At 45.6% G+C, this 25,648-nt stretch overlaps 1 protein-coding gene across 2 annotated transcripts; it reads right to left on the bottom strand.

The window, feature by feature from the left end:
- Positions 1 to 6,704: 6,704 nt before the first annotated feature.
- Positions 6,705 to 18,616, bottom strand: mettl1 (methyltransferase 1, tRNA methylguanosine). 2 transcript variants are annotated; one of them, XM_085972941.1, is made up of 6 exons: positions 18,383 to 18,616; positions 16,786 to 16,952; positions 13,057 to 13,196; positions 11,761 to 11,874; positions 10,122 to 10,223; positions 6,705 to 9,174 (listed from the first exon to the last, which is right to left on the bottom strand). In XM_085972941.1, exons 1-6 carry the CDS (start codon positions 18,556 to 18,558, stop codon positions 9,028 to 9,030), a joined length of 846 nt encoding a protein of 281 aa, XP_085829067.1. In that variant the 5' UTR covers positions 18,559 to 18,616; the 3' UTR covers positions 6,705 to 9,027. The 2 variants fall into 2 exon arrangements, with proteins under 2 accessions (XP_085829067.1, XP_085829066.1); XM_085972940.1 differs by having other exon boundaries at positions 13,057 to 13,241; positions 18,383 to 18,615.
- Between the last annotated feature and the right edge of the window lie 7,032 nt (positions 18,617 to 25,648).

Here is a 25,648-nt window from a genome sequence, read left to right as displayed (position 1 = left end):
GTCTACAACATTAACAGGGAGTTGGATTGGGCAGCTTCAATTCTGTTTGAGTGAGTAGTTGACTTGGAACAGCTCAATTCTAATACTGGGTTCCATAAGTGCGAGTGATCATTCTCCAACACTAACAGCCCGACATTGATAAGCACAATATTCACTGAAAATGTCTATCTATACAATGCAGTGTATGTTACACTTATTCCTGATTAACTCTGAGATGATCGTTCTGAGCCGAACATGATGATTCACTCAAATATACGTCTATCACTCACGCACCACCAACCCAAACAAAACCAATCACAATCAATCACTCACTTCAAAACTACCAATAAAGAATCGGCAATTGTAGCAAGATGAACCAATTGAATTGCTCAATTTCATCCCAATTTTGTTTACAGCTGTTTCTTCAGCCAGCTACCTATATATTATTGACAAAATATTGCAAAGGGGGCACACTTCCTGTCACAAACCGCACTTCTTGTTGTCACTATATTTGGTTGTGCTTTTGCGGCAACATTTCCCATTGTAAGTGACTGTCAACATTTCCCCTCGAACTTTGCCATGTTAACTGTCACAATATAGTTGCATGCTCTGGCCACGAAATGGCTCTGTGGAGTAAGTTTCTGAAGTCTTCCAACTCCCATCATATCTTGTGTAATATATAAATTATATGTCAACTCGCCATGGGCAGTTTACTAACATATGGGTTTAGAAATTGTAATTTTGCAAAAAATATTTAAACTTGCCCAAATCCTGTCAGCCATCTATTCAATACATTTGGTCCCCAGCAACTTGCCCTCCGAGACTTGGGGCTTGAGTTTGGTTCCTTTCCTAGAGCCTGCACTCTGTAGCAGCTGCTTTCTGTACTCCTGTCTTCCTATTACATTCACTCTCTCAATGTGCCCGTTATTGGTGCTGTTGCTGGGACCACTTACTGTTGTCTTGGTGCAGCCGTGTCTTGTTCTCATGCCCCAGAGCCACGACAGCATACCACCCTGCCATGGACTACTCCCTAACCCAATGCTGCTTAATCCTAGACTCCCTCCCCCAGTGCTCCCACATCTCGAGTGCTCCTAATCGTCAGGTACCCAACTGTGCTCCCAGACCTCCCCCCAAGTGGTGTATTGCCAGACCCCACAGCATAGCCTCTTCCACCCTACCTGTCAAATGGTCCTTCCCCACCATATCACTCCCTCCCCTGTCAGTGCTTATAAAACCCAGTCCTATTAAATGCTCACAGACTCCATTTCCCATGAGTGCTCTTAGACCAATGCACCCAATGCCTCCCATGTACCAACCCCAGCGCACCCCCCCCCCCGCTTCCTTCTGGCTCCCCATTTAATCCCTCACTTGTGTGTGTTCCAGCACCTCCTGGACAGCCTCTGCCTGCCCGATCCCAGTAAATGTTATCTAGTGTGAGAGCGAAAAACCGAGTACATAGAACATGTGCGAGAGAGCCAGGGAGATTGAGAGAGAGAGATGCCGAACGAAGTAGAAGAGAGGAGACAGCAGAGAGTTACACAAAACAGTGAAAGAGTGAGCAAAACTCAGTCAGATCAACGCCACAATGAGAGAAGTGTCAGAGAGATAGGAAAGAAAAACCGATACAAAGAAATGGAGAATAGGAAAGAGACAGTTAGAGGAAGACACAATTTGCTTGTATTCCTCTCCAAGTAATGATCAACTGTACTATTTTAGAATACATTGTTCATTATATGCCATTGTGAAACACTGTACCTGTGACAGACTATCAAGAGGCCAAAGGCCTGGAGGGAGTTATCAGCTGTGATAAGCCTGTAGAGAAAACTATAGGTGCATGTTGTTATTCAGCACAGGCAAGTTTTTTGTCTGCTACATGCTTTATACCTTTTAACAAAAACCTCTTGCATTTATACAAACATCCCAAGGCGCTTCACAGAAGCGTAATCAGACATAAACTGACACCTTTTAACCAAACTAACTGAACATCAAGTTATTCTCTCATCTGGATATTGTATTCTAAATACTTTTGTTTAGCTTTAATACAGTTGAAATGACAAATATGCTGCATAAACAGAATGACTTCCAAAGGGCGGTGGAGGCAGAGACCCTCATCGCATTTAAAAAGTACTTGGTTATGCACTTGAAGTGTCGTAGCCTACAGGGCTGCAGACCAAGAGCTGGAAAGTGGGATGAGGCTGGAGAGCTCTTTCTCGGCCGGCACAGACATGATGGGCAAATAACATGAATGAGTTTGTGTTCTGGTAAATATACTGTTACAATTAAAAATAGACAAGAATTTGTCTACCAGAAAAGTTTCATATTTAAAATGCTACTTACCTGGAATTAGTAAAAATGCTCAACAGGAACTGACAAACTAGATGGCGAGGAGAAATGTTGAAATCTTTGCTATACACCTGTTAAAGTCAATTATTTCAGATCTAGGCTCCTACATTTCAAATAGAGCAGAGTTCAGGCCTTAAACAAGACAAGTTGAGTGTAATTGAGTGGAAATAACTTCACTGGCTAAATGTGGATACCTGGGAGCAATGTTCCCTCTAAGCTGTGCGTGCAAGGCCGCTCAGTAATCTGCAAGGTCTCGCGCAGGCCACTCACCAGCTTTTACATTGGAAATACCGCACAGGCGCAGAAATTTAATCAACAACTTGTATTTATATAGCGCCTTTAACGTTGTAAAACGTCCCAAGGCGCTGCACAGGAGCACTTTAAGACAACAAATTTGACACCGAGCCACATAAGGATAAATTAGGGCAGGTGACCAAAAGCTTGGTCAAAGAGGTAGGTTTTAAGGAGCGTCTTAAAGGAGGAAAGAGGTGGAGAGGTTTAGGGAGGGAATTCCAGAGCTTAGGGCCCAGGCAACAGAAGGCACGGCCACCAAAGGTTGAGCGATTATAATCAGGGATGCTCAAGAGGGCAGAATTAGAGGAGCGCAGATATCTTGGAGGGTTGTGGGGCTGGAGGAGGTTACAGAGATAGGGAGGGGCGAGGCCATGGAGGGATTTGAAAACAAGGGTGAGAATTTTGAAATCGAGGCGTTGCTTAACCGGGAGCCAATGTAAGTCAGCGAGCACAGGGGTGATGGGCGAACGGGACTTGGTGCGAGTTGGGACACGGGCAGCCGAGCTTCGGATGACCTCAAGTTTACGTAGGGTGGAATGTGGGAGGCCGGCCAGGAGTGTGTTGGAATGGTCAAGTCTAGAGGGAAGAAACAGGCCGCGCAGAACAGAGCGCAGTTTACAGGGAACATTGCCTGGGAGTGATTAGAAGACCGTTATCTCATCCAGAAGTTCAGATGATGCATTGCAAAAAGTGAGGCACAGTCTGTTTGTGACCATTATCTGAACCCCAAGATGAGATTACATTTTTGAAGTTAAGGTATCCATTATTTTTCACGCACTGTGGCTAGTGCGCTCCACATTACTGGCACATGGTGATATTCACACTGATGGATTAACAAGTGTGATGTGATAACAGGAAATATATTGAGTGATATTCCACATTTGATTACCTATACATGATACACCAATTAACGATCTCGATAATGGATGTGCTTGTTTAAAGGAAACACTTTCTGAGGTGCTAATTGCCAAGATATTCCACAGCATTTAGCTGGAATGATTGAAGAAAAATGGGAAAACTCTGCTCTGAACCCACCTCTTCCTTGTTCAGCCTGTAGGCAGCTCTCTCACCCCTGCCTATGAGCTATGCTAACCGTACAGAAGAACTAGGAGCAGGAGTCGGCCATTCGGCCCCTCGAGCCTGCTCCGCCATTCAATAAGATCATGGCTGATCTTCCACCTCAACTCCACTTTCCCGCCCGATCCCCGTATCTCATGATTCCCTTAACTTGTATATCATGATTTACCCGCATGTGCAAACTTTGCAGATAACATTTGAAAAGGGAGCCTTGCTCACACCAGTATTCCAAATGAAGAGGCTCCACTGCATATCGCCTTTTCTTTTGTACACCTAGTGGCATTCGAATAGCAAGACCCACGGAAACTCACATTTAGCAATGAGCATCAGTTCTTCAATAGCAGTCCTACACACAAGATGGGACTATTACATTGGTTGAACAAGTCTTCAAATCTCAGGTAGTCTAATCAAAACTTGATACAGACAAGTCAGCTCTTCTCTGATCCGCCTTGGTACATTCTTTACGTTAAAGGTGCTATATAAATACAAGTTGTTATTGAATGTGATTAATAAATGATTGGTACTGTCCCCTTTAAAACAAAACAGTGCAACATCAGAGCATCATATTGAAAAATACTGCTCATGCAATACATTGCCCTATGAAATACTGTTCCAAATTCTTCCTCCTCTTCCCATTCTGAAAGCAGTGACTCACTGGGGTGCGGTTCCACAGGTGTCAGCACGCAGTCTTCTGGGTACCTTGCTGAAGTGGCCTTTCTTCTTACGCAAGGCTGCGCAGAGTTAGAAAGCTTTCGAGCAGAAGGTTTGGCGGGGGGGGGGGCACAGCCAAGCTTGACCGTGTCCTCACCCAGCATCCATTATGTGCATTCCCCAGCAGGAGTTACTGGATAGTGAGAAAGAGCAGCAAACCCTGGCTGATTGTTCTCCCCGCCCTGGGCCAGAGGTACTGAGGCCAACTGTAGCACCTGCACCAGTGCGTCGACTGAGACTAGCAAACTCAGCACAGACCAGGGATCGAACCCATGATATCATCGTTTGTATTGCTCAACAGCAGCAGTGCCCTTAGTCACTGAACCATCTGCAGAATATCTGTACTGTCACTCGGTATTGTAGCAACAGGCTGAAGAGGTTAGTGATGTTACCTATTATTGCTTCCTCACCAACCCCCGTATTAATATTTGTATTTATCACATAAATGCCATTAATATGGCAAACATAATTGACTGCTAAAAGGTTTTATTGAGATAGAGGATCAGCCATGATCATATTGAATGGTGGAGCAGGCTCGTAGGGCCGAATGGCCGACTCCTGCTCCTATGTTTTTATGTTTCTATGTTTATTAGTGGCGCCCAAAACAGCTAACAAGGATGGTGTTTTTAATATCTACACTCAATTGTGCAACTGTTATTTCCACAAATAACTTGATTAAGTTTGTCAGGCATAACTTGCCTTTTACAAATCTATGCCGGCTGTCCTTAATTAATCTATGCCTTTTTAAGTGAGTATTAATTTTATCCCAATATTAAGGCCTCTAGAAGCTTACCCTTTACCGACTGGTCTATAGTAACCGGGTTTATTCCGTTCTTCCTTTTTGAATCGAAGTGTTACATTGTTAGCCCTCCAGTTCCCTGTACAACTTTCAAGGAGGTTTGAAAGCTTGTGATCAGAGCCTCTGCTATTTGCTCTCTGACTGCTTTCAGCATTTGAGGATGCAGCCATCAGAGTCCAGCAACTGAAGTGTAGGTGTATGTCCCTTTACGGCAAACTGATTGAAGTGCCGTAACCTGCAGGGCTACGGACCAAGAGCTGGAAAGTGGAATTAGGCTGGATAGCTCTTTGTCGGCCAGCAGACACGATGGGCCGAATGGCCTCCTTCTGTACCATAAATTTCTATGATGTTAAGTAAATACTGGGCGTGTTCATTCATAGCTTAATTGCTATTCAGGCTGGAGATTCAAACCCTGTGTGTGTGGCAAGGTGAATTGAGGGCCTGCAGACAGTGTGGTTCTGGCACTGTGTGTTCCTGAAGAGCTGTTCTATACATTGAAAATGGCTGCCTTTATTTATGCTATTTAAAAAAAAAAGTGACCAGACAGGAAGTGTACACGCTCAAAGTTTCCACAATGTACTAGCAGACCTCCCGTGACATTGCTCACATGGAGGCAGATTAAACGCTGTTTCAGAAAGATAGGAGTGTTATACCATGTAATGCAGAATGTATTATTCTGCTGGGAAGGTGCTGCTGTGCCCCTTGATTGTAAAGAGCGCCTCAGTTGTTTGGTGGAAGGACTCTGCTAGTTGGAACGTGGGCTGTTTCAGCCTCCAGGCCAGCAGGACACAGCATTTTAAGATTGTGCATTGTGACAGCTGCACACAAGGACCGGCCATTTGTTATCTATTATAGAAAGGTTCTACACTTATTCATAGCAGATGGGAAAGTAAGGTTTTAAGAGCAGGTTGCAAATTTGAATCAATTTTAAATGTACAACTTTGAAATATTACAGTGAAGGCTACTTCAGCTTATGTGGGCAGAGAAGCAGGTCTGTTAAAACATCATCTTGTATTTATATAGCGCCTTTAACATAGTAAAACGTCCCAAGGCGCTTCACAGGAGCGGTTATAAAACAAAATTTGACACCAGGCCTCGTAAGGAGAAATTAGGGCAGGTGACCAAAAGCTTGGTCAAAGAGGGAGGTTTTAAGGAGAGTCTTAAAGGAGGAAAGAGAGGTAACAAGGCGGAGAGGTTTAGGGAGGGAATTCCAGAGCTTAGGGCCTCGGCAACAGAAGGCACGGCCACCAATGGTTGAGCGATTATAATCAGGGATGCTCAAGAGGGCAGAATTAGAGGAGCGCCGATATCTCGGAGGGTTGTGGGGCTGGAGGAGATTACAGAGATAGGGAGGGGCGAGGCCATGGAGGGATTTGAAAACAAGGATGAGAATTTTGAAATCGAGACGTTGCTTAACCAGGAGCCAGTGTAGATCAGCGAGCACAGGGGTGATGGGCGAACAGGAACATCCACTACAATACCCAGTAAAACACAAGCATGGTTCTCAATGGCCTCATACACAAGGCATCATTTTATTGTGTCAAAAGCGGCTGTATTTTCAGAGTGGTAACAATGAAAATCATTTACAGAATACACACTGAACCCCTGAGGAACATAAACCTGCAGTTTTTAATTTTGAATGGAAGAAATAAGGAAATTTTTGCAAAGTGGCAGCAGTTTCCCAACTCAAGAATATGTAGACAAGAATGAACACAAATGGGGCTGACAGAGTTTCTGCTAAACCAGGGCAGAGTCCAGGGGATTCACTTTTAAACAGTCCTTATAATTTGTAAGGAAGCATATGACTAGCCTGCAAAATGATCCCCCCCCCCCCCGACCCAGAAAAAACCCTATCTGATCGATTCCAACATGTTCTGGGTCAAAAGTTTTAAATGCTTTACGTATTTGGCTCTTTACAGCTCTAACTCACATGATGACCCTTTCAGTTAATAATTGGCCTTTTACAAGCCCTGTGCTGTAATTACTGACCTTCTCACCTGAAAACACAGCAGCTTTGATGCAAATAGCCAAAGACTCTGTGTCTAAGACAGAATGGTACACTTAACTTGGTCTGTAACCAGTGTCAAAGTATACGTGAGCTGGTACAATCCAACCCATTATCAAAGTCCACTGGAAACTATGTGGTATTGTAAACCTTCTGATCAAGTTAGCAGTGGAGTTACATTGAACCTGGGACCTGTTGTGGGACAGCTCCAATACCCGTATAGGCAATGAACCAGTCTGGTATTAGTGCCCACTGGCACCCGGTTTACTGAAAACCTGGCAATATTGGATAAAGTTCCAACTGTGGAAAATATGAACGTAGATTTTTGCTCATTTTCATTAAAAAAAATAATTTATCATTTCTTGGGAATGGGAGAATTAAAAATATTTGTGAGAATTGTGAAATGGAAATGTGTGCGTTTCGGAATGTTTACAATGCTGTGTTGCACGGATCATTCCAGCAGCTCAGCTTTTAAAAAATAATTGTCTTCTCATAAGACAGTTCGATAGGAATACTAAATACATACCTCTTAAAGCACAGGATCAATATAGTCTGTTTTCATTACGACTTGGATTAAGACCCATGGTTACATCTGTCATATATGAAACGAGGATAATTTTTATTTAGTAATTAGTTGCCCCAAGTGACCACAGTCACACAGCCAATTTTAACATCATTTTTGGCTATGGGATAAAACTAAAAAGGAAAAATAACAAATGAACAAACTGGAATTTATTTTATAGCACCTCATTATATCCTCAGGATGTCCCAAAGTGCTACACATTCAAAGAATTCCTTTTGAAATGCAGTTACTGTTATGTTCCGCAGCCAATTTATGCACAGTAACAGTCAACAAAAAGCAAAGAAATGATTGGCCAGTTAATCCATATTTGGTGGCGATGTCACGGGACGAATGGTGGCCAGGACACAGAGAATTCTTCTTTAATAGGGAAATATTTAAACAAAGACAGGGGGGTGATCGTCTCATCTGCAAGGCGGCCCCTCTGACAGTGCAGCACTCCCTCAGTACGGCACTAAAGTCTAGATTATGAGCTCAAGTCCTGGAGTGGGATTTGAACCCATAGCTTTCTGACTAAGCAAAAGTTATTAGGTTAGTAACGTAGCGTTGAGCCTGCTTGATAAATCCTCAGACAGACTCGCATTTCCATAGCGCCTTTCACAACCTCAGGACGCCCCAAAGCCAATGAAGTACTTTTTGACGTGTAGTCACCAACATTCCCATTAAGCTGCGAGACTGCACAGCTGTCTGGATGGTCCCGCGCAGCCTGGAATTGGCGTTTCAAATGGGAGATTTTGAATGGGCTGTGCAGCCCGTTGTACTGTAGGCAGCAGTTTTAGAAGTGTCTCAAAACTGAAACGTGGTATCACACAATTCTCAATCACAGCAAGAATATCAACTTCCGAGAATAAACAGCAGTCAGTGAAGAACTGTTCTGTGGGATTTCCTATATTGGCTCGTATTTCACAATGCTTATTTCTTGCTTTAGGTAATCTTAAGTAGACACATCTGTAAAATGCCACAAGGAAACAGATTTTCAAACCCTCTATTTATATTGTTGACACACCAAAATACCTACCCACCATGTAAGAATATACAGTTATCAACTCTTGCCATGTGTTTGAAGGCTGCAGTTGGGGTTATTTTCTGGTTATATATATTTTAAAAGATGTGGGGCACTCCTTAATGCAGTCTCTCCGGTTGCTGCAGCCATACGAGTGTGTCCAGTACGTTCCAACTGAGCCACGTGCCTTCCTATAGTCACTTTCCTCTGTAAAGTCAAAGCAAGAAGTGCTCCTCTCAGGATTTTTCCTCTTCGATTTTCAGCTTCTGTTTCTTATCCTCAACTCGTCGGAACACTGCAGTAAAATTCTGTCCTCCATTCCGTAAAACTTTTTTACCTTCTTCTGTGCATACACCTAGACGGTCGATGATGACGTCATCCTTCTGGTTTAAATAAAGAAAATAGGCATCAGAAAAGTATCCTCCATTTCTTTTCAAAGAAGTCTCCCACGGTCATTCTCCAGCTATGGCCAAGGGGGGAATGGGCGACTAGCTCACAGACCTACTCTGAACGGGGAACCAGAAGGTGCATTAACAGTAGTACGGGGACAACTCTTATTTTCCTTCCCTGTGGCCTCCAGAGTGAAGGATCACAAACTAACAGAATATCTTGCAACAAATAAAAGATATAATTTGACAGGGAAAAGGAAGAGGATCCTCGCAAAGCCCCATAAGCATGAGATGAGGCAGAGTCAGAAAGCACAGAACTGACTGACTTCAAACTGAAGCCAAATGGCCAATCTGGCATTTATATACCTTCTTAGTACAAGATTTCTAGCTCATCACACTCAGAATGAATCCTCATTCCAGGATCTTTTCACTTAAAAAAAAAATTCAATTTAGTACAAGACATGAGCGGTTCAAAATTTTCATGCAAATTTTCTCCCCACCCAAATACATCGACTCCTTTGCTGGGATAGGTTTCTATGGGCGTCGATTGCCAGCGGTCATCTTGCCCAAGTATCTCAGTGGCCCTGGGCTAGGGAGGGAAAATAAAACACAGCTGGGTTTTCAGATTCCTGCTGAAAAGTGCACTTACGTGAACATCAGGCCAGGACAGGACCGGGGGCTGGCTCTGATGCGGTGCAAGGTTAAATAGGCTGTGGAAATTCGCCATTTACTTTCAAACAGGAAGAATAGCAAGTTGGGCAAGAAACCAAAGGGCCACCTGTGCCCCTGGAACTGTACCCTGGCAACATTAGCACGAAAAGAGGAGAATGCTGGTCAAACAACTGATGCACAAAGGATTCGGGATGCATTTTATGCTTTAGAAGTACAATTCTAAAAAAAAAGCACATTCCCGTGTTGTAACTTCTATGTATAATTCTCACCAGTTCCTCTAGTTGGACATGTTCAAACAATGGGTGTTCTGTGAAGTGTTTGACCATCCATTCATGTACTTCCTGCACGTCAGTAATAGTATAGACCAAACCCTAAATGAGAAAAAAAATCCACAAATATATAGTTAAAGCATCTCAGAAACAGGTTACATGCTGCCCTTATTACCCCAAAAGCAGTGTTACTTCATAAAACTAAATGTGGGGATAGGTTTTTAAAAAAAAAAGACAGACATGAACTCTTTAGTGTAAGATTTCTAGCTTCTGTATATATGCCGTGAACAGGGTAGCCCTGAATCTACGAGCACGTGAACAGGTAAAGTGAGTGAGAATGATGGATGAGACATCAGAACTGAGAGGTTATAACTACCAGAGGCTTCCCCCCCCCGCACCCCCTCAAGAAAAGAGAAGGCCGAGGAGTGACCTAATAGAGGTCTTTAAAATTATGAAGGGGCTCGATAAGGGTAGATGTAGAGAAACTGTTTCCACTTGTGAGGGAGGCCAAATCTAGGGGTCATAAACAATGTTCCCTGTCATTTTTGGGGGGCTGTGTGAGCCATTTCAATACCACGCGTGCACGGTTTCTGCATTGAAAACTGCGCGGCCACGTAGCTTAAAGGGAACATTGGTCATAAATCTAAGATAGTCACTAATAAATCCAATGGGGAATTCAAGAGAAACTTCTTTACCCAGAGAGTGGTGAGAGTGTGGAACTTGCTACCACAGGGAGTGGTTGAGGCGAACAGCGTAGATGTATTTAAGGGGGAAGCTAGATAAGCACATGAGGGAGAAAGGGATAGAAGGATAGGTTGATAGGGCGAGATGACGTAGGGTGAGAGGAGGCTCGTGTGGAGCAGAAACACCGGCACATAAACACATATACCCACATTTAGTTTTATGAATGAACAGTGCTTTTTGCTACCACAAGGAGTAGTTACAAAGTGTTATTCGACATGAAATGCCATTAAGAGTGAACCAGAGACAAATGTAACAACAACTTGCATTTATATAGCACCTTTAACGTAGTAAAACATCCCAAGGTGCTTCACAGCAGTGATTATCAAACAAAATTTGACAACGAGCCACATAAGGAGATATTAGGGACCAAAAGCTTGGTCAAAGAGGGAGGTTTTAAGGAGCATCTTAAAGAAGGAGAGAGAGAGGCAGAGAGGTTTAGGGAGGGAATTCCAGAGCTTAGGGCCCAGGCAGCTGAAGGCACGGCCGCCAATGGTGGAGTGATTAAATTGGGGATGTGCAAGAGGCCAGAATTGAAGGAGCGCAGAGATCTGGGAGAGTTGCAGGGCTGGAGGGGGTTATAGAGACAGGATGGGGCGAGGCCATGGAGAGAAGTCTCAGAACCTGGACCTGTGCTTGCTTGAGAGTTCTAAAAAAAAATGCTGATACCCTAGTTCAGCCAGTGATAGCATCTTAACATCTGCATACTGTGGGGAGTGAAAGGGGAGGATGACTGACTGTTGCAGTTGCTGACTTGTTATCAGTATTACTAATTATTACACTATACGGTTCTGTACACAGAACTATGTTTGCAGCTTTGTCCAGATGAAGTTGAAGACCCTGTTATCAGGTGCTTACGTGGGTCTTCACACCATATAGGGAATGAAAAGCCTCTTACCCCTACACGCAGTACATAAGCATATTCAGCCAGCAAAGTCGAGCTAATAATTCTCCATTTATGTTTCGTCTTTTTAAAATGCGGATCCGGAAATAGGAAGAACATCTTGCTCAGCTGTAAATAGAATCAAAGTACGAAAAAAAACCTTGAAATTGAATCTCAAAAAATATTATATACTTTCGAGAAAGTGCTAAACGTTCTGGATAAACATTAAATGATAATGATTTAATGATTAGACAACGGAGAGGATTCTGAAATTTTCAGTACAGTATCATAGAAATTTACAACACAGGAGGCCATTCGGCCCATCGTGTCCGTGTGGGCCGACAAAGAGCTATCCACCCTACTCCCACTCTCCAGCTCTTGGTCCGTAGCCCTGTAGGTTACAGCACTTCAAGTGCATATCCAAGTACTTTTTAAATGTGGTGAGGGTTTCTGCCTCTCCCACCCTTTCAGGCAGTGAGTTCCAGACCCCCACCACCCTCTGGGTGAAAAAAGTTCTCCTCAACTCCCTTCTAATCTTCTACCAATTACTTTAAATCTGTGCCCCCTGGTTATTGACCTCTCTGCTAAGGGAAATAGGTCCTTCCTATCCACTCTATCTAGGCCCCTCATAATTTTATACACCTCAATTAGATTCCCCCCCTCAGCCTCCTCTGTTCCAAAGAAAACAACCCCAGCCTATCCAATCTTTCCTCATAGCTAAAATTCCCCAGCCCAGGCAACATCCTCGTAAATCTCCTCTGCACCCCCTCTAGTGCAATCACATCCTTCCTGTAATGTGGTGACCTGAACTGCACGCAGTATTCTAGCTGTGGCCTAACTAGTGTTTTATACAGTTCAAGCATAACCTCCCTGCTCTTATATTCTATGCCTCGGCTAATAAAGACAAATATCCCGTGTGCCTTCTTAACCACCTTATCTACCTGTCCTGCTACCTTCAGGGATCTGTGGACATGCACTCCAAGGTCCCTCTGATCTTCTGCACTTCTCACTGTCCTACCATTTATAGTGTATTCCCTTGCCTTGTTAGCCCTCCCCAAATGCATTACCTCACACTTTTCCGGATTGAATTCCATTTGCCACTGTTCTACCCACCTGACCAGTCCATTGATATCTTCCTGCAGTCTGCAGCTTTCTTCTTCATCAACCATCACACGGCCAATTTTTGTATCATCTGCAAACTTCTTAATCATACTTCCTACATTCAAGTCCAAATCATTGATATATACCACAAAAAGCAACGTAGTTCGAGCATGTTCGGATCACAGTCATTGAATAAACCAGTCACTGTACCTGCCCTTTTTTGAAGAAGTTTGGTAAATACTTCATTGCATTGCTTCTGATGCAAGCGATGTTCTGGAACTTTCCAGGGTTGGAAGCTCTTAGGGATTCGATGCGATCGATGACATAGTCAGATACCTTCACTCGGATTTCTAGACCCAGAATCAAAGCATCGGGAAAGAGAGCAGATAACTCAACTGTGTAAAAAAAGAAGTCCCATTAGCAGAGGCTGCAGTGGGCAGCTTAGGAAGACCTGGTTTTGGTGCTTCGTTTCATGGAATGATGTAGATTTGATTTGATCTGAACTGAATTAAACCCAACAGGATACAGTACTGTCTATACTGTAGTGTCAGCTGTGGCTCAGTGGGTAGCACCCTCACCTCTGAGTCAAGTCCCACTCCGCAGACTTGAGCACAAAAATCTAGGCTGACACTCCAGGGCAGTACTGAGGGAGTGCCGCACTGCCGGAGGGGCGGTGCCGAGGGGGCGCCGCACTGCCGGAGGGGCGGTGCCGAGGGGGGCGCCGCACTGCCGGAGGGCGCCGCACTGCCGGAGGGGCGGTGCCGAGGGGGCGCCGCACTGCCGGAGGGCGCCGCACTGCCGGAGGGGCAGTGCCGAGGGGGCGCCGCACTGCCGGAGGGGCGGTGCCGAGGGGGCGCCGCACTGCCGGAGGGGCGGTGCCGAGGGGGGCGCCGCACTGCCGGAGGGCGCCGCACTGCCGGAGGGGCGGTGCCGAGGGGGCGCCGCACTGCCGGAGCGCCGCACTGCCGGAGGGGCGGTGCCGAGGGAGCGCCGCACTGCCGGAGGGGCAGTGCCGAGGGAGCGCCGCACTGCCGGAGGGGCGGCGCCGAGGGAGCGCCGCACTGCCGGAGGGGCGGCGCCGAGGGAGCGCCGCACTGTCGGAGGTGCCGTCTTTCGGATGAGACGTTAAACCGAGGCTCGTCTGCTCTCTCAGGTGCACGTAAAAGATTCAATGGCACGATTTTGAAGAAGAGCAGGGGAGTTCTCCCGTCTGTCCTGGCCAATATTTATTCCTCAAATCAACATCACTAAAAACAGATTATCTGATCATTATCACATTTGTGGGAGCTTGCTGTGCGCAAATTGGCTGCTGTGTTTCCTACATTACAACAGTGACCACACTTCAAAAATACTTCATTGGCTGTAAAGCGCTTTGAGACATCCTGAGGTGGGGAAAGGCGCTGTAAGTGCCAAGTCTTTCTTTCTTTGTACTGTATGGTGCAAATGGAGCACACAAAACCTCTGAAGGCTAATAGGCTTAGAGAAGAGGCACCAAAATGCTGGCAGAAGCCCAGACTGAAGCAAGCTAGAGAGTCCTAGATGCAGAGACACTGACTGATCAGGGAGAGAGAAATGGGGCAGGAGCTGAAGTGCAATGTGAACACTACTCCCAGACATTAAAGCAGCAGACTCTTTGCTACATGTCTTATGTCAGCAATTCTTCACAACATTATTCGTAAAGCACAATGAGCAATCAAAACACTGACTGAATCCTCCATTATATGAGGTTTTTTTTTCTTTAAATAAAAAATATTCTCCCAATATTTTACCCTTAAAAATAAACATTTTTAGTCTCGCTCATTATTGAGACCAACACCGTGGCTTTGTATTATCCGGAGTAAGTACACGGATAGATATGGCAGCACGCATCTTCCCTTGTGCCATGCAGTATTATGGCAACAGGGCCAGGCAGCAGATTGCATAGATGTGTTTCTGTGCTGGAACAAGTTCAAAACAGCAGCCTGATAAAAGAGAAGCAACGCTCATATCGTGAAAAGCTGAAATTAAAAACTGCATTTCTGCTGGTGCATTTTTATCTCTGAATGCATTCGTACTACTTAAAACTTTTTACAGAATTTAAAAATTAATGGGCGTTCAGAAACAATTAAAATTGCCCTCTCCCGTCAACAAACTTTGGCAAAAGCCATGAAAGTTTATTTAAGAATATAAAAGTCATCTTGGTTTCAATTACCACACGTTCCAGGAACTATTGGGAGGTCCAGACATGTAGAAAATATTGCTCATTGTCAAAGGAACTAGTGGAACCAGTCGTGTGTCACACTGCATTGCAGTAACAAGGTTTCTGCAGCTCGTGTTCACGTACAGCAGTAGCACCATCTAGTGGTAGGAATATAATCCAACAATGGAATCCTATCCTAGAATAGAATACAATCCTATCCACTGGGCTTTGGGAGAAGATTATTTTGACAATTCACAAACCACAAAATAACCCACCTCTGGCGGTGCAAAATTCTGATTCTGGAAGGGTCCCCTAGGGTGATGCAGCAGAGCCCCTCAACTGTTCAATATCATGAGGTCAATAACCAGGGGGCAGAGATTTAAAGTCATTGGTCAGAAGTTAAGAGGGGAGTTGAGGAGAAATTTCTTCACCCAGAGGGTGGTGGGGGTCTGGAACTCACTGCCTGAAAGGGCGGTAGAGGCAGAAACCCGCATCGCATTTAATAAGTACTTGGATATGTGCTTGAAGCGCCGTAACCTACAGGGCTACGGACAAAGAGCTGGAAAGTGGGATTAGGCTGGGATAGCTCGTTGTTGGCCGGCACGGACACGATGGGCCAAATGGCCACCTCCTGTGCCGTAAAGTTCTATGATTCCATAATGTGATACTTTACAATGATGAATCCGTTGTTTAAATACAATACCCTGGAAACATGTTTGAGAACAATCCTAACACTTGAGGCAATGTCAAATTAAACTCCTCAAATGCTTGTATTAAAACCTTTGAAAAGTGAAAGGTATCGGTTCAGAACTGGAGACAGGACAACCACTTGTACCCAGTCTTGTACAGTAACCTGACAGCATCAATTTAGCCCCGTCTCACCCAAGTGGCTACAGATACATTCCCATCGTGCTTCATTGAGTTCTAGCTGCACATCCTTCAAGAATATTGTCTATGTGCTGCAGTGCACAAGAAAGAAAAGTCTTGCAAGGTTTTTAAACTTAGTGCATTCCGTGAATTTCAGCACAGGCGGTAGCCACTCAGCCCACGGCACTTGTGGAGTTTTGCTTGGTTAGTGCATTGTTTACTCTGCATCTGCCTCATGATGTACCTGAAGAGAAATACTGCAGATGCTGGAAATCAGAAATAAAAGCAGAAAATGCTGGAAATCCTCAGCAGGTCAGGCAGCATCCGTGGAGAGAGAAACAGAGTTAACGTTTCAGGTCTGATGAAATGTCATCGAGCTGAAACGTTAACTCTGTTTCTCTCTCCACAGATGCTGCCTGACCCGCTGAGGATTTCCAGCATTTTCTGTTTTTATTTCATGTGCCTGACCCGGACACTGGGTACCTGAAATGCAAAGTGTTCCATTCCCCGGCACTGAACTCCTTCACCTTGCTAAACATAAAATTCATACAAAAAAGTATTTTCTCCAAATTATAAAATGAAGGGGAATATATACAAAAGTGTCCCAAATGTGTACCTTTAAGGAAATAAAATCAGCAAATTAAAAGGTTCTTGCTTTCTCTTGATCAGATTCAGTGAAAACCATCACCACAAGCATTAATACAGCATCTTCAACTTAAAAGGGCTCCCCACAAATGAAAATAGACAGGGAACTGAGCCACAGAGGGAAGATTAGGATTGCAACAGCAATGTTTTTGCTTTAGTCTAGGCTGACAATGATCAGAATAAGTTAACATGGAACATTTAGGAAGTTGTTCACATGCACCCCAGATTGCTGGGTAACTCTTTCTTACCGAGCAAGCCTCCATATCCACAGCCTATGTCTGCAAATTCCACCTGAAACTTCAATTTCTTTTCATCGAGGAGATCTTTCGCGTCATCGTGATGGTCATTTTCAGAGCGTGGTTTGAAGTATTCGGGGTAGTACTGGGACCAATCCATTTCTTCAGGGGTTACTGGGCTGCAAAGAAAAACCAAGCAGAAGTTACAACCACAATCAATTGTCATCTCTAGCCTTTGAAGGATCATATAATAACCAACAAGGTTAAGGAAAAATCAGAATGCTATATGGTGATCGGAAATTTGGATGGCGAGGTGCTGCAATTCTTTGAGTTTAGACTTTTGAGGGGTGATTTAATCGAGGCGTTTAAAATGATAAATGGATTGGATAGAGTAGAGAGAGAGAAACGATTGCATCTGGTGGGGGGCGGGCAGTCCAGAACAAGGGGGTGTAATCTTAAAATAAGTGCCAGGCCATTCAGGGGTGATGTCAGGAAGCATTTTTTCCCCACACAGAGGGTGGTGCAAATCTGGAACTCTCGCCCCCAACAAGGCTGTGGATGCTGGGGGTCAGTTGGAGCTTTCAAGACTGAGATTGACAGATTATTAGGTAAGGGGATCGAGGGATACAGGCGGGTAGATGGAGTTGCAGTATAGATGAGCGATAATCTAACTGAATGGCGGAAAAAATCCGAGGGGCTGCGAGAGAGTGTCACTCTCCCCGTCGCGCTCCGCGGAGTGGCAGAGTCGCTCTCACCCTCGCGCTTCGCGGAGTGGCAGAGTCGCTCTCCCCCTGGCGCTCCGCGGGAGTGACAGAGTCGCTCTCCCCCTCGCGCTCCGCGGGAGTGACAGAGTCGCTCTCCCTCTGAGTCTGTGTGTGAGTGCTTCTCTCTGTGAGTCTGTGTGTGTGAGAGTTTCTCTCTCTCTCTTTCTGTAAGTCTGAGTTTCTCACTCTCTCACTGAGTGTGTGTAAGAGTTTTTCTGTGTGTGTGTGTCTCTCTGAGTCTGTGTGCGAGTTTCTCTCTCTCCGAGTCTCTGTGAGAGTTTTTCTTTCTCTCTCTCTGTCTTTGTGAGTTTTTCTTTCTCTCTCTGAGTCTTTCTCTCTCTCTCTCCCCGAGTCTCTGTGTGAGAGTTTTTCTCTCTCTCTCTCCCCCCGAGTCTGTGAGTTTTTCTCTGAGTCTGTGTGCGAGTCTCTCTCTCTCTCTGAGTCTTTGTGAGAGTTTTTGTGTGTGTTTCTCTCTCTCTGAGTCTGTGTGTGAGTTTCTCTCTCTCTCTCCCCCCCCCAGTCTCTGTGAGAGTTTCTCTCTCTCCCCGAGTCTGTGTGAGTTTTTCTCTCTCTCCCCGAGTCTCTGTGTGAGAGTTTTTCTCTCTCTCTCTGAGTCTGTGTTTGAGAGTTTCTCTTTGAGTCTGTGAGAGAGTTTTTCTCTCTCTCTGAGTCTCTGTGTGAGTTTTTCTCTCTCTCTCTGAGTCTGTGTGTGAGAATTTTTCTCTCTCTCTCCGAGTCTGTGTGTTTGAGAGAGTTTCTCTTTGAGTCTGTGTGCGAGTTTCTCTCTCTCTCTCTGAGTCTGTGTGTCAGTCAGTTCCCCCGGGCCCCGCGAAGCCTACACTCACTATTCGAAGACGTGATCCGCCATGGGGTTGGAGTGAGCTCGCTGCCGGTAATAGCGCTTCTGAGGAGCCGATACCGCCATGGTTGCCGATTTTGTGAGAGGAAAACCCCGAATTTCAATGAAAATGTGAACACGGTCCCGGCGCACGTTGGAGTTCGTCGCGCCAGAACCCGTCATCAGCGAGCGCCCAGCAGGTCACGTGAGCGCCTTGCCCTTTGACTCTTGCAGCAGCTCCAGGCAGAGCAGCTATCTGCCCAAAGACAATTTGTTACCCCTAATCTAGTGTTATTCAAGAGCAGCCATGAATGAAAGTCAAGCTTGTTTTAGGAAAAAGTGAAAGAATGTTGCCGGTGGCATAGTGGTTAGCACTGTTGCCTCACAGCGCCAGGGACCCGTGTTCAAATCTGGCCTCGGGCGACTGTCTGTGTGGAGTTTGCACATTCTCCCCGTGTTTGCGTGGGTTTCCTCCGGGTGCTCCGGTTTCCTCCCACAGTCCAAAGATGTGCGGGTTAGGTTGATTGGCTATGATAAATTGACCCTTAGTGTTAGGGGGATTAAATACGTGGGGATAGGGTGGGATATGTGTTGGTGTAGGGGTTACGGGGATCGGGTGGGATATGTGTCGGTGCAGGCTCGATGGGCCGAAATGGCCTCTATCTGCACTGTGGGGTTTCTGTGATGTTCTGTGATGAATGTGGGAACAATTGTGACACAACTTGCATTTATATAGCACCTTTCACGTAGAAACATTCCCCATGGTGCTTCGCAGGAGTGTAATCAGACAAACAACAGGCGCCAAACAAAGGAGGACATATTTAGGAGCAGGGACCAAAAGCCTGGTCAAAGAGGAGCGTCTTAATGGAGGAGGGAGAGGCGGAGAGGTTTAGGGAGGGAATTCCAGAGCTCAGGGCCCAGGCGGCTGAAGGCACGGCCGCTAATGGTGGAGCGGAGAAGGGGTCAAGGATGCACAAGAGGCCAGAGTTGTAGGAAAGGAGAGCTTGGGGGAAGGGGCTTGTAGGACAGGAGAAAGTTACAAAAATAGGAAGGGGCATGGCTCATTTAAAATACGAGGATGAGAATTTTAAATTTGAGGCGTATTGGGGACTGGGAACTAACGTACGTCAATAAAGACAGGAGTGATAGGCGAGCAGGGCTTAGTGCGGGATAGGATATGGGCAACAGAGATTTGGATAAGCTGAAGTTTATGGAACTTGGAGGATGTGAGTCTGGCCAGGAGAGCATTGGAAGTTGGTGTCGTGTATTGATTGCGAGTTTGACACCAGTCAATATGGTAATGTAACGTGCATTGCATTATGGGAATTACCCGGGAAAGCGGCAGTCAGCCATTTTACCAATAAAGTAAAGATCACAGTTATAAACCTGTCTCCCTGACTGATTTAATTCGACGTATCTACATGCTTGATTGAACGCATTAAAGCATAGATACAACATTGGCAACGAGGATAACGAATGGAATAATTTTTAAAAAGGTAGATGCCCAAGTTTTAGTTAGCTAGGATGGAGAAGACCAGCATTCAAAATTTTGCATGCTTCGCCGAGCCAGCCACATTGGGTCCAAGATGGATGAGATGGTTAACGTCTTTTGAGCTTTATGCCGACGGCAAAGGACTCATTATCGACGATACCTCTACAGCTGCCACAAAGCAGAGGAGAAGAGCTCTACTTCTACACCTAGCAGGACCAGATGTCCAGGATATCTTTTCGACTCTACCGGACACAGGAGAGCCAGCAGACTACACGGCAGCGGTTAGTGCTTTGAATCACTACTTCGTGCCCCAGGTTAATGCAGCATTTGCTAGACAGACTATTCATAAGTTGTCCCAGAAGGCAGGTGAGACTGTGCAACAATTTGCTACTCGCTTGCGGCAGGCTGCTAAAGACTGCGCTTTTGGGGGGGATGTTGATAATCAAATAAGAGACGCTATCCTGAGTAGGTGCACGTCAGCCTATGTGCGGAGGAAATTGCTAGAGGAAGGGCATGGTTTAACGCTCGCACGTTACAATTGGCCTCACAATGTGAAAACGTTGAGGAGCAGATGTCAGCCATGTCATGTACAGAGAAGGCGGAGACAGATACTGTTCGTCGTGTTACGCAGAAAAGAGGGTATTATGCGAAAAGCTCGACAGAGAAACCAAAGGGAAATGGCGATAGAAACGAAAGGAAATGTTACCGATGTGGACACACAGACCACATGGGCAGAGATCCGAAATGCCCAGCACGCGGACAAACGTGTCATAAGTGCAAGGGAAAGGATCATTTCTCCAAAGTATGCCGCACAAAGGGTACAAAGAAACACAGTGTGAACAATGTAGAGGAACAAAATGACTTTGCATTGGCTGTTACTGGAAATAACGTGACAGAGAGACTTACCTTTTGTGTGGGGGGAGTAAACCTGAGAATGTTAATTGATTCGGGTGCAACTAGTAATGTGATAGCTGAGACTACATGGGAGGGATTAAAGTCAGAACACATTAAGTGTCAGTCACATGTCCCTAAAACAGAGAGAAAGTTATTCTCTTATGCTTCTAGCCGACCACTGTCAGTTAAAGGTGTATTCACATGTGGGATTACAATAGGTAAGAGAACTGAGCAGGCGGAGTTCATTGTGGTTAAAGGCCATGGAGAGCCGTTGCTAGGACGAGAGACAGCCATGAAACTGGGAGTTTTAAAAATAGGCGCAGATGTCTCAGCTGTGGTAGATGTAAGACAGCTACTAGAACAGCGGTATCCAAAGGTGTTCCAGGGAGTAGGAAGGCTGAACACAAAACAGATCAGTTTGTATATTGACCCACAAGTGAAGCCTGTGGCCCAGCCACTCAGGCGTATACCATTCAACTTAAGGGGGGCAGTAGAAGCCAAAATAAAACAATTGAGGGACATGGACATTATCGAACCTGTAACTGGTCCCACCCCATGGGTAAATCCTGTGGTTATTGTACCAAAAGCGGATAAGGATGTAAGGTTATGCCTAGACATGAGACGAGCAAACCAGGCAATAGTGAGGGAACGATATCCAATCCCCATCGTTGATGAGATACTCCAAGGTATGAACGGCTCGACAGTGTTTAGTAAGCTAGACCTGAAATGGGGTTATCACCAGCTAGAACTGACCCCCGAGCCACGAGAAATCACAATGTTTGCAGTACATAACGGAGTATACAGGTACAAGAGGCTGATATTCGGTGTATCTTCAGCTAGTGAGCAATATCAGCACGAGATAGCTAATGCCTTAGCTGGAATAGAGGGTGTTGAAAACATCTCAGACGACATTATCGTGCATGCACACGACCAGGAAACGCACGACAGACGAATGGAAAGTGGACTGACACTAAACTCAGAGAGGTGCCAATTCAGCATGGACCGATTGATTTTCATGGGAATCCTGTTGTCTGAAAAGGGCATCGGACCAACAGCAGAGAGAGTGCGAGCGGTGGCAGAAGCTTGGGAACCAGAGAATGCTACAGAGGTGAGGAGTTTCTTGGGACTCGTTGGGTACAGTAGCAGATTCATCCCACAGTTTGCAACGCTATCAGAGCCACTGCGACGCCTGACGAGAAAAGAAACACCATTTAAATTTGGATCACAACAGAGACAGTCATTCAGTACACTCAAGGAAGAGTTGGCCAGAGCCGGCACTTTAGCATATTTTGATAAGGACGCACCAACCAAGGTGATAGCAGATGCCAGTCCTGTAGGTTTAGGCGCAGTACTAGTTCAGAACCAACAGGGACAAGAGGTGCCAATATGCTATGCAAGTCGTAGTTTAACAGACTGTGAGAGGAAATACTCTCAAACAGAGAGAGAGGCCTTAGCTCTTGTATGGGCTTGTGAGAGGCTGCATCCATATGTGTATGGCCGAAAATTTAACTTGGTAACTGACCATAAGCCATTACAAGTGATATACGGCCCACACTCTAAACCCTGTGCCCGTACAGAGAGATGGGTACTTAGATTACAGCCGTATGATTTTAAGGTGATACACATTCCAGGCAAGCAAAACATTGCAGACCCACTGTCACGATTGCCGGGGGAGACAGCAAAACAAGAGAGACATTCTCATGGCTCAGATGAATATGTGAGATTTGTAGCTGTGAGTGTGACACCAAAAGCACTCACTACTAGAGAGGTGGAGGAAGCCTCTGCTGCCGACCCAGAGCTGATTGAGGTACGGAAGGCAATCACAAACGGACACTTTGAGAACTGTAAAGCTTATGCAGCAATTGCAAATGAGCTGTGCGTAGTGGGGTACCTAGTTCTTCGGGGAACACGCATCGTGCTACCCACAGTGTTACACGCACGAGCCCTGGTGTTAGCACATGAAGGACACTTGGGAATAGTTGGAACAAAGCAACATCTCAGAACCAAGGTTTGGTGGCCTGGCATGGACAAGGCAGCTGAAAAACACTGTAAAGCGTGCCACGGCTGTCAGATAGTAGCCAGACCCGATCCACCTGAACCGTTGAGACCAACACCATTACCGGAGGGCCACTGGCAGGATGTAGCTATAGACTTACTGGGACCCTTGCCATCCAACCACTCCATTCTTGTGGTAGTTGATTATTATAGTCGCTACTATGAATACGACATCATGACCTCCACAACAACAGAGAAGGTTATTGATAGTTTAGAGTCAATCTTCAGCCGTCATGGTTTGCCAATCACCTGCAAATCTGATAATGGTCCCCAATTCAGATCTGAATTATTCAAAGAATACTGTGAGAACAACGGGGTCAAACACCTGAAAACGACAGCAAAATGGGCTCAGGCTAACGGAGAAGTCGAGCGCCAGAATGCATCGTTGATGAAGAGAATCAGAATTGCTCAGTCAGAAGGACTAGATTGGAAACGTGAACTTAGAAAATATGTGACTGTGTACAGAAGCATTGACCATGCCACGACAGGAAAGAGCCCGGCAGAGCTGCTCTTTAAATGGAAAATGAGAGGAAAGCTGCCAGACATCACAGAGTCGCGCGCAGACATGGAAGTACGTGACCGGGACGCAGAACAAAAAGGCAAGTCCAAACTGTACGCAGATGAACAGCGGAGAACACAATACTCAGAGGTGGAAGTTGGCGACATGGTGCTGGTATGGCAGGACAAAGTGGACAAGTTCACCACTCCTTTTAATGCCACACCTCACAAAGTTTTGAGTAAAACAGGGAGTCAAGTAGTAGTGGAATCTCCAGACGGAGCACGCTACTCAAGAAACACTATGTTTGTGAAGAAATACAGAACCAGTGGACCAAAGGAGACACTCCATGAGCAGGAGGAAACACAAGGGACTGAGGACAGTATAGTAGACCCTGACACACATACCACTGTTACACAGGCAATACCCACTGACACCAACATGTCAGACATACCCAATACAGCCAGACCTCAAAGGGTTAAAAGAAAACCCCAAAGACTGTCTGATTATGTCACAACATAAACTGTGAGAACTGCATGGGTGATGTTAAATGTTTAAACCTGGGAATTATTTAGTTGTGTGGTAAGACACAAGTTTGTAAAAAGTTTATAAATCAAATAAGTTATGCAGTGTTATTGTAAGCAACTGTTTGTAAACTGCAAGTTTGTTTCCAAGGAAAAGGGGAATGTCGTGTATTGATTGCGAGTTTGACACCAGTCATTACGGTAATGTAATGTGCGCGTTTAACACCAGTTAATACGGTAATATAATGTGCATTGCATTGTGGGAATTACCCGGGAAAGCGGCAGTCAGCCATTTTACCAATAAAGTAAAGATCGCAGTTATAAGCCTGTCTGCCTGACTCTGATTTAATTCGACGTATCTACATGCTTGATTGAATGCATTAAAGCATAGATACAACAGTTGGCAAAGGCATGGATGAGGGTTTCAGCAGCGGGGGCAATTGTGGGCATTGTTGCAGAGGTGGAAGTCAGTAGTTTAGTGATAGTGAGGAACCGGGGTGAGAAGCCAAGATCACAGTCTGGTTCAGCCAGAGACGGATATGGAATCGTTAGTCAACTAACATGGGACGGGGGTTGGGATTGCGGGGGGCGGTGGGGGTAAAATTAGTCTTGGGTGATAGTGCTAAATGGACGTTAGAGATTCGGTAGCTCATTTTACACTGCGCCCGAGATTCTTTTCCATTCAATGTGACATTCAGAATGCTCTAATGGGAGAAAGAAAAAAAAAGGCTTGCATTTATATCTTCTTCTTAGGCAGTCCCTCAGAACCGAGGATGACTTGCTTCCACATTAAGAATGAGTTCTCAGGTGACCGATGAGTCCAATGCGGGACCTACAGTCTCTGTCACAGGTGGGGCAGACGGTGGTTGAAGGGGCGGGTGGGTGGGGTGCTTGGGTTGACGTGCGCTCCTTGCGCTGCCTGCGCTTGGCTTCCGCTTGCTCCCGGCGAAGAGACTCAAGGTGTTCGGCGCCTTCCCGGATGCTTCTCCTCCACTTTGTGTGGTCTTGGGCCAGGGATTCCCAGGTGTCGGTGGGGATGTTACACTTTTTTCAAGGAGGCTTTGAGACTGTCCTTGAAGTGTTTCCTCTGCCCACCTGGGGCTCTCTAGCCATGCCGGAGCTCCGCGTAGAGCGCTTGTTTTGGGAGTCTCGTATGGGGCACGCGGACGGTGTGACCCGTCCATCGGAGCTGATCGAGCGTGGTCAGAGCTTCGATGCTTTGTATTTATATAGGCATTTATATAGCGCCTTTCACGACCACCGGACGTCCCAAAGCGCTTTACAGCCAATGAAGTGCTTTTGGAGTGTAGTCACTGTTGTAATGTAGGAAACACGGCAGCCAATTTGCGCACAGTAAGCTCCCATAAACAGCAATGTGATAATGACCAGATCATCTGTTTTTAATGTTGATCGAGGGATAAATATTGAGTAGAGGGATGGGCTGAATGGCTTTTTCTCATCTTGAGTTTTCTTATGTTCTTATTCCGCTTGAGCACAAATACTACTTTTCAGTCTTTTAATGGGAACTGTAGTCTAGTAATGGGGTAATGAATCACACAAAAACTATGTGAAAGAGTAAAGGTCTTGGTTAGAACAATGCATTCTTCGTAACAGATTTTTACAGTTTTCCTCAGAAGTGCGTGGCTAGATTCCCGCCCCTTTCATCACTGGGAATCGCGGGTCTTGGGCTTTGACTGGAAGAAATCGGTGTGTTAAGGCTGCAGGTCTCAGTTCGAGCCCCGCTCCCCGAGACCACTCTCTCCAACCTCAAGGTGGGGGGTGAAAAGCTCAGCAACAGGCCCCCGCCCCTCC

The sequence above is a fragment of the Somniosus microcephalus genome, chromosome 33 (genome assembly GCF_052327205.1).
Source record: "Somniosus microcephalus isolate GS21.2 chromosome 33, FLI_Smic_1.0, whole genome shotgun sequence".
NCBI lineage: Eukaryota > Metazoa > Chordata > Chondrichthyes > Squaliformes > Somniosidae > Somniosus > Somniosus microcephalus.
Note: the sequence above shows the minus strand (reverse complement) of the source record. Positions and strands in the feature narration are given on the sequence as shown.

What these genes read in the sequence shown, in the direction of transcription:
- mettl1 (XM_085972940.1), bottom strand. Translation starts at nt 18,558, where the DNA reads ATGACGGGTTCTGGCGCGACGAACTCCAACGTGCGCCGGGACCGTGTT. An exon ending in TGGATATGGAGGCTTGCTCG is followed by an intron (nt 13,242 to 16,785) that starts GTAAGAAAGAGT and finishes TTTTTTACACAG; the next exon opens with TTGAGTTATCTGCTCTCTTT. An exon ending in CTTATGTACTGCGTGTAGGG is followed by an intron (nt 10,224 to 11,760) that starts GTAAGAGGCTTT and finishes TTTCTCATTTAG; the next exon opens with GGTTTGGTCTATACTATTAC.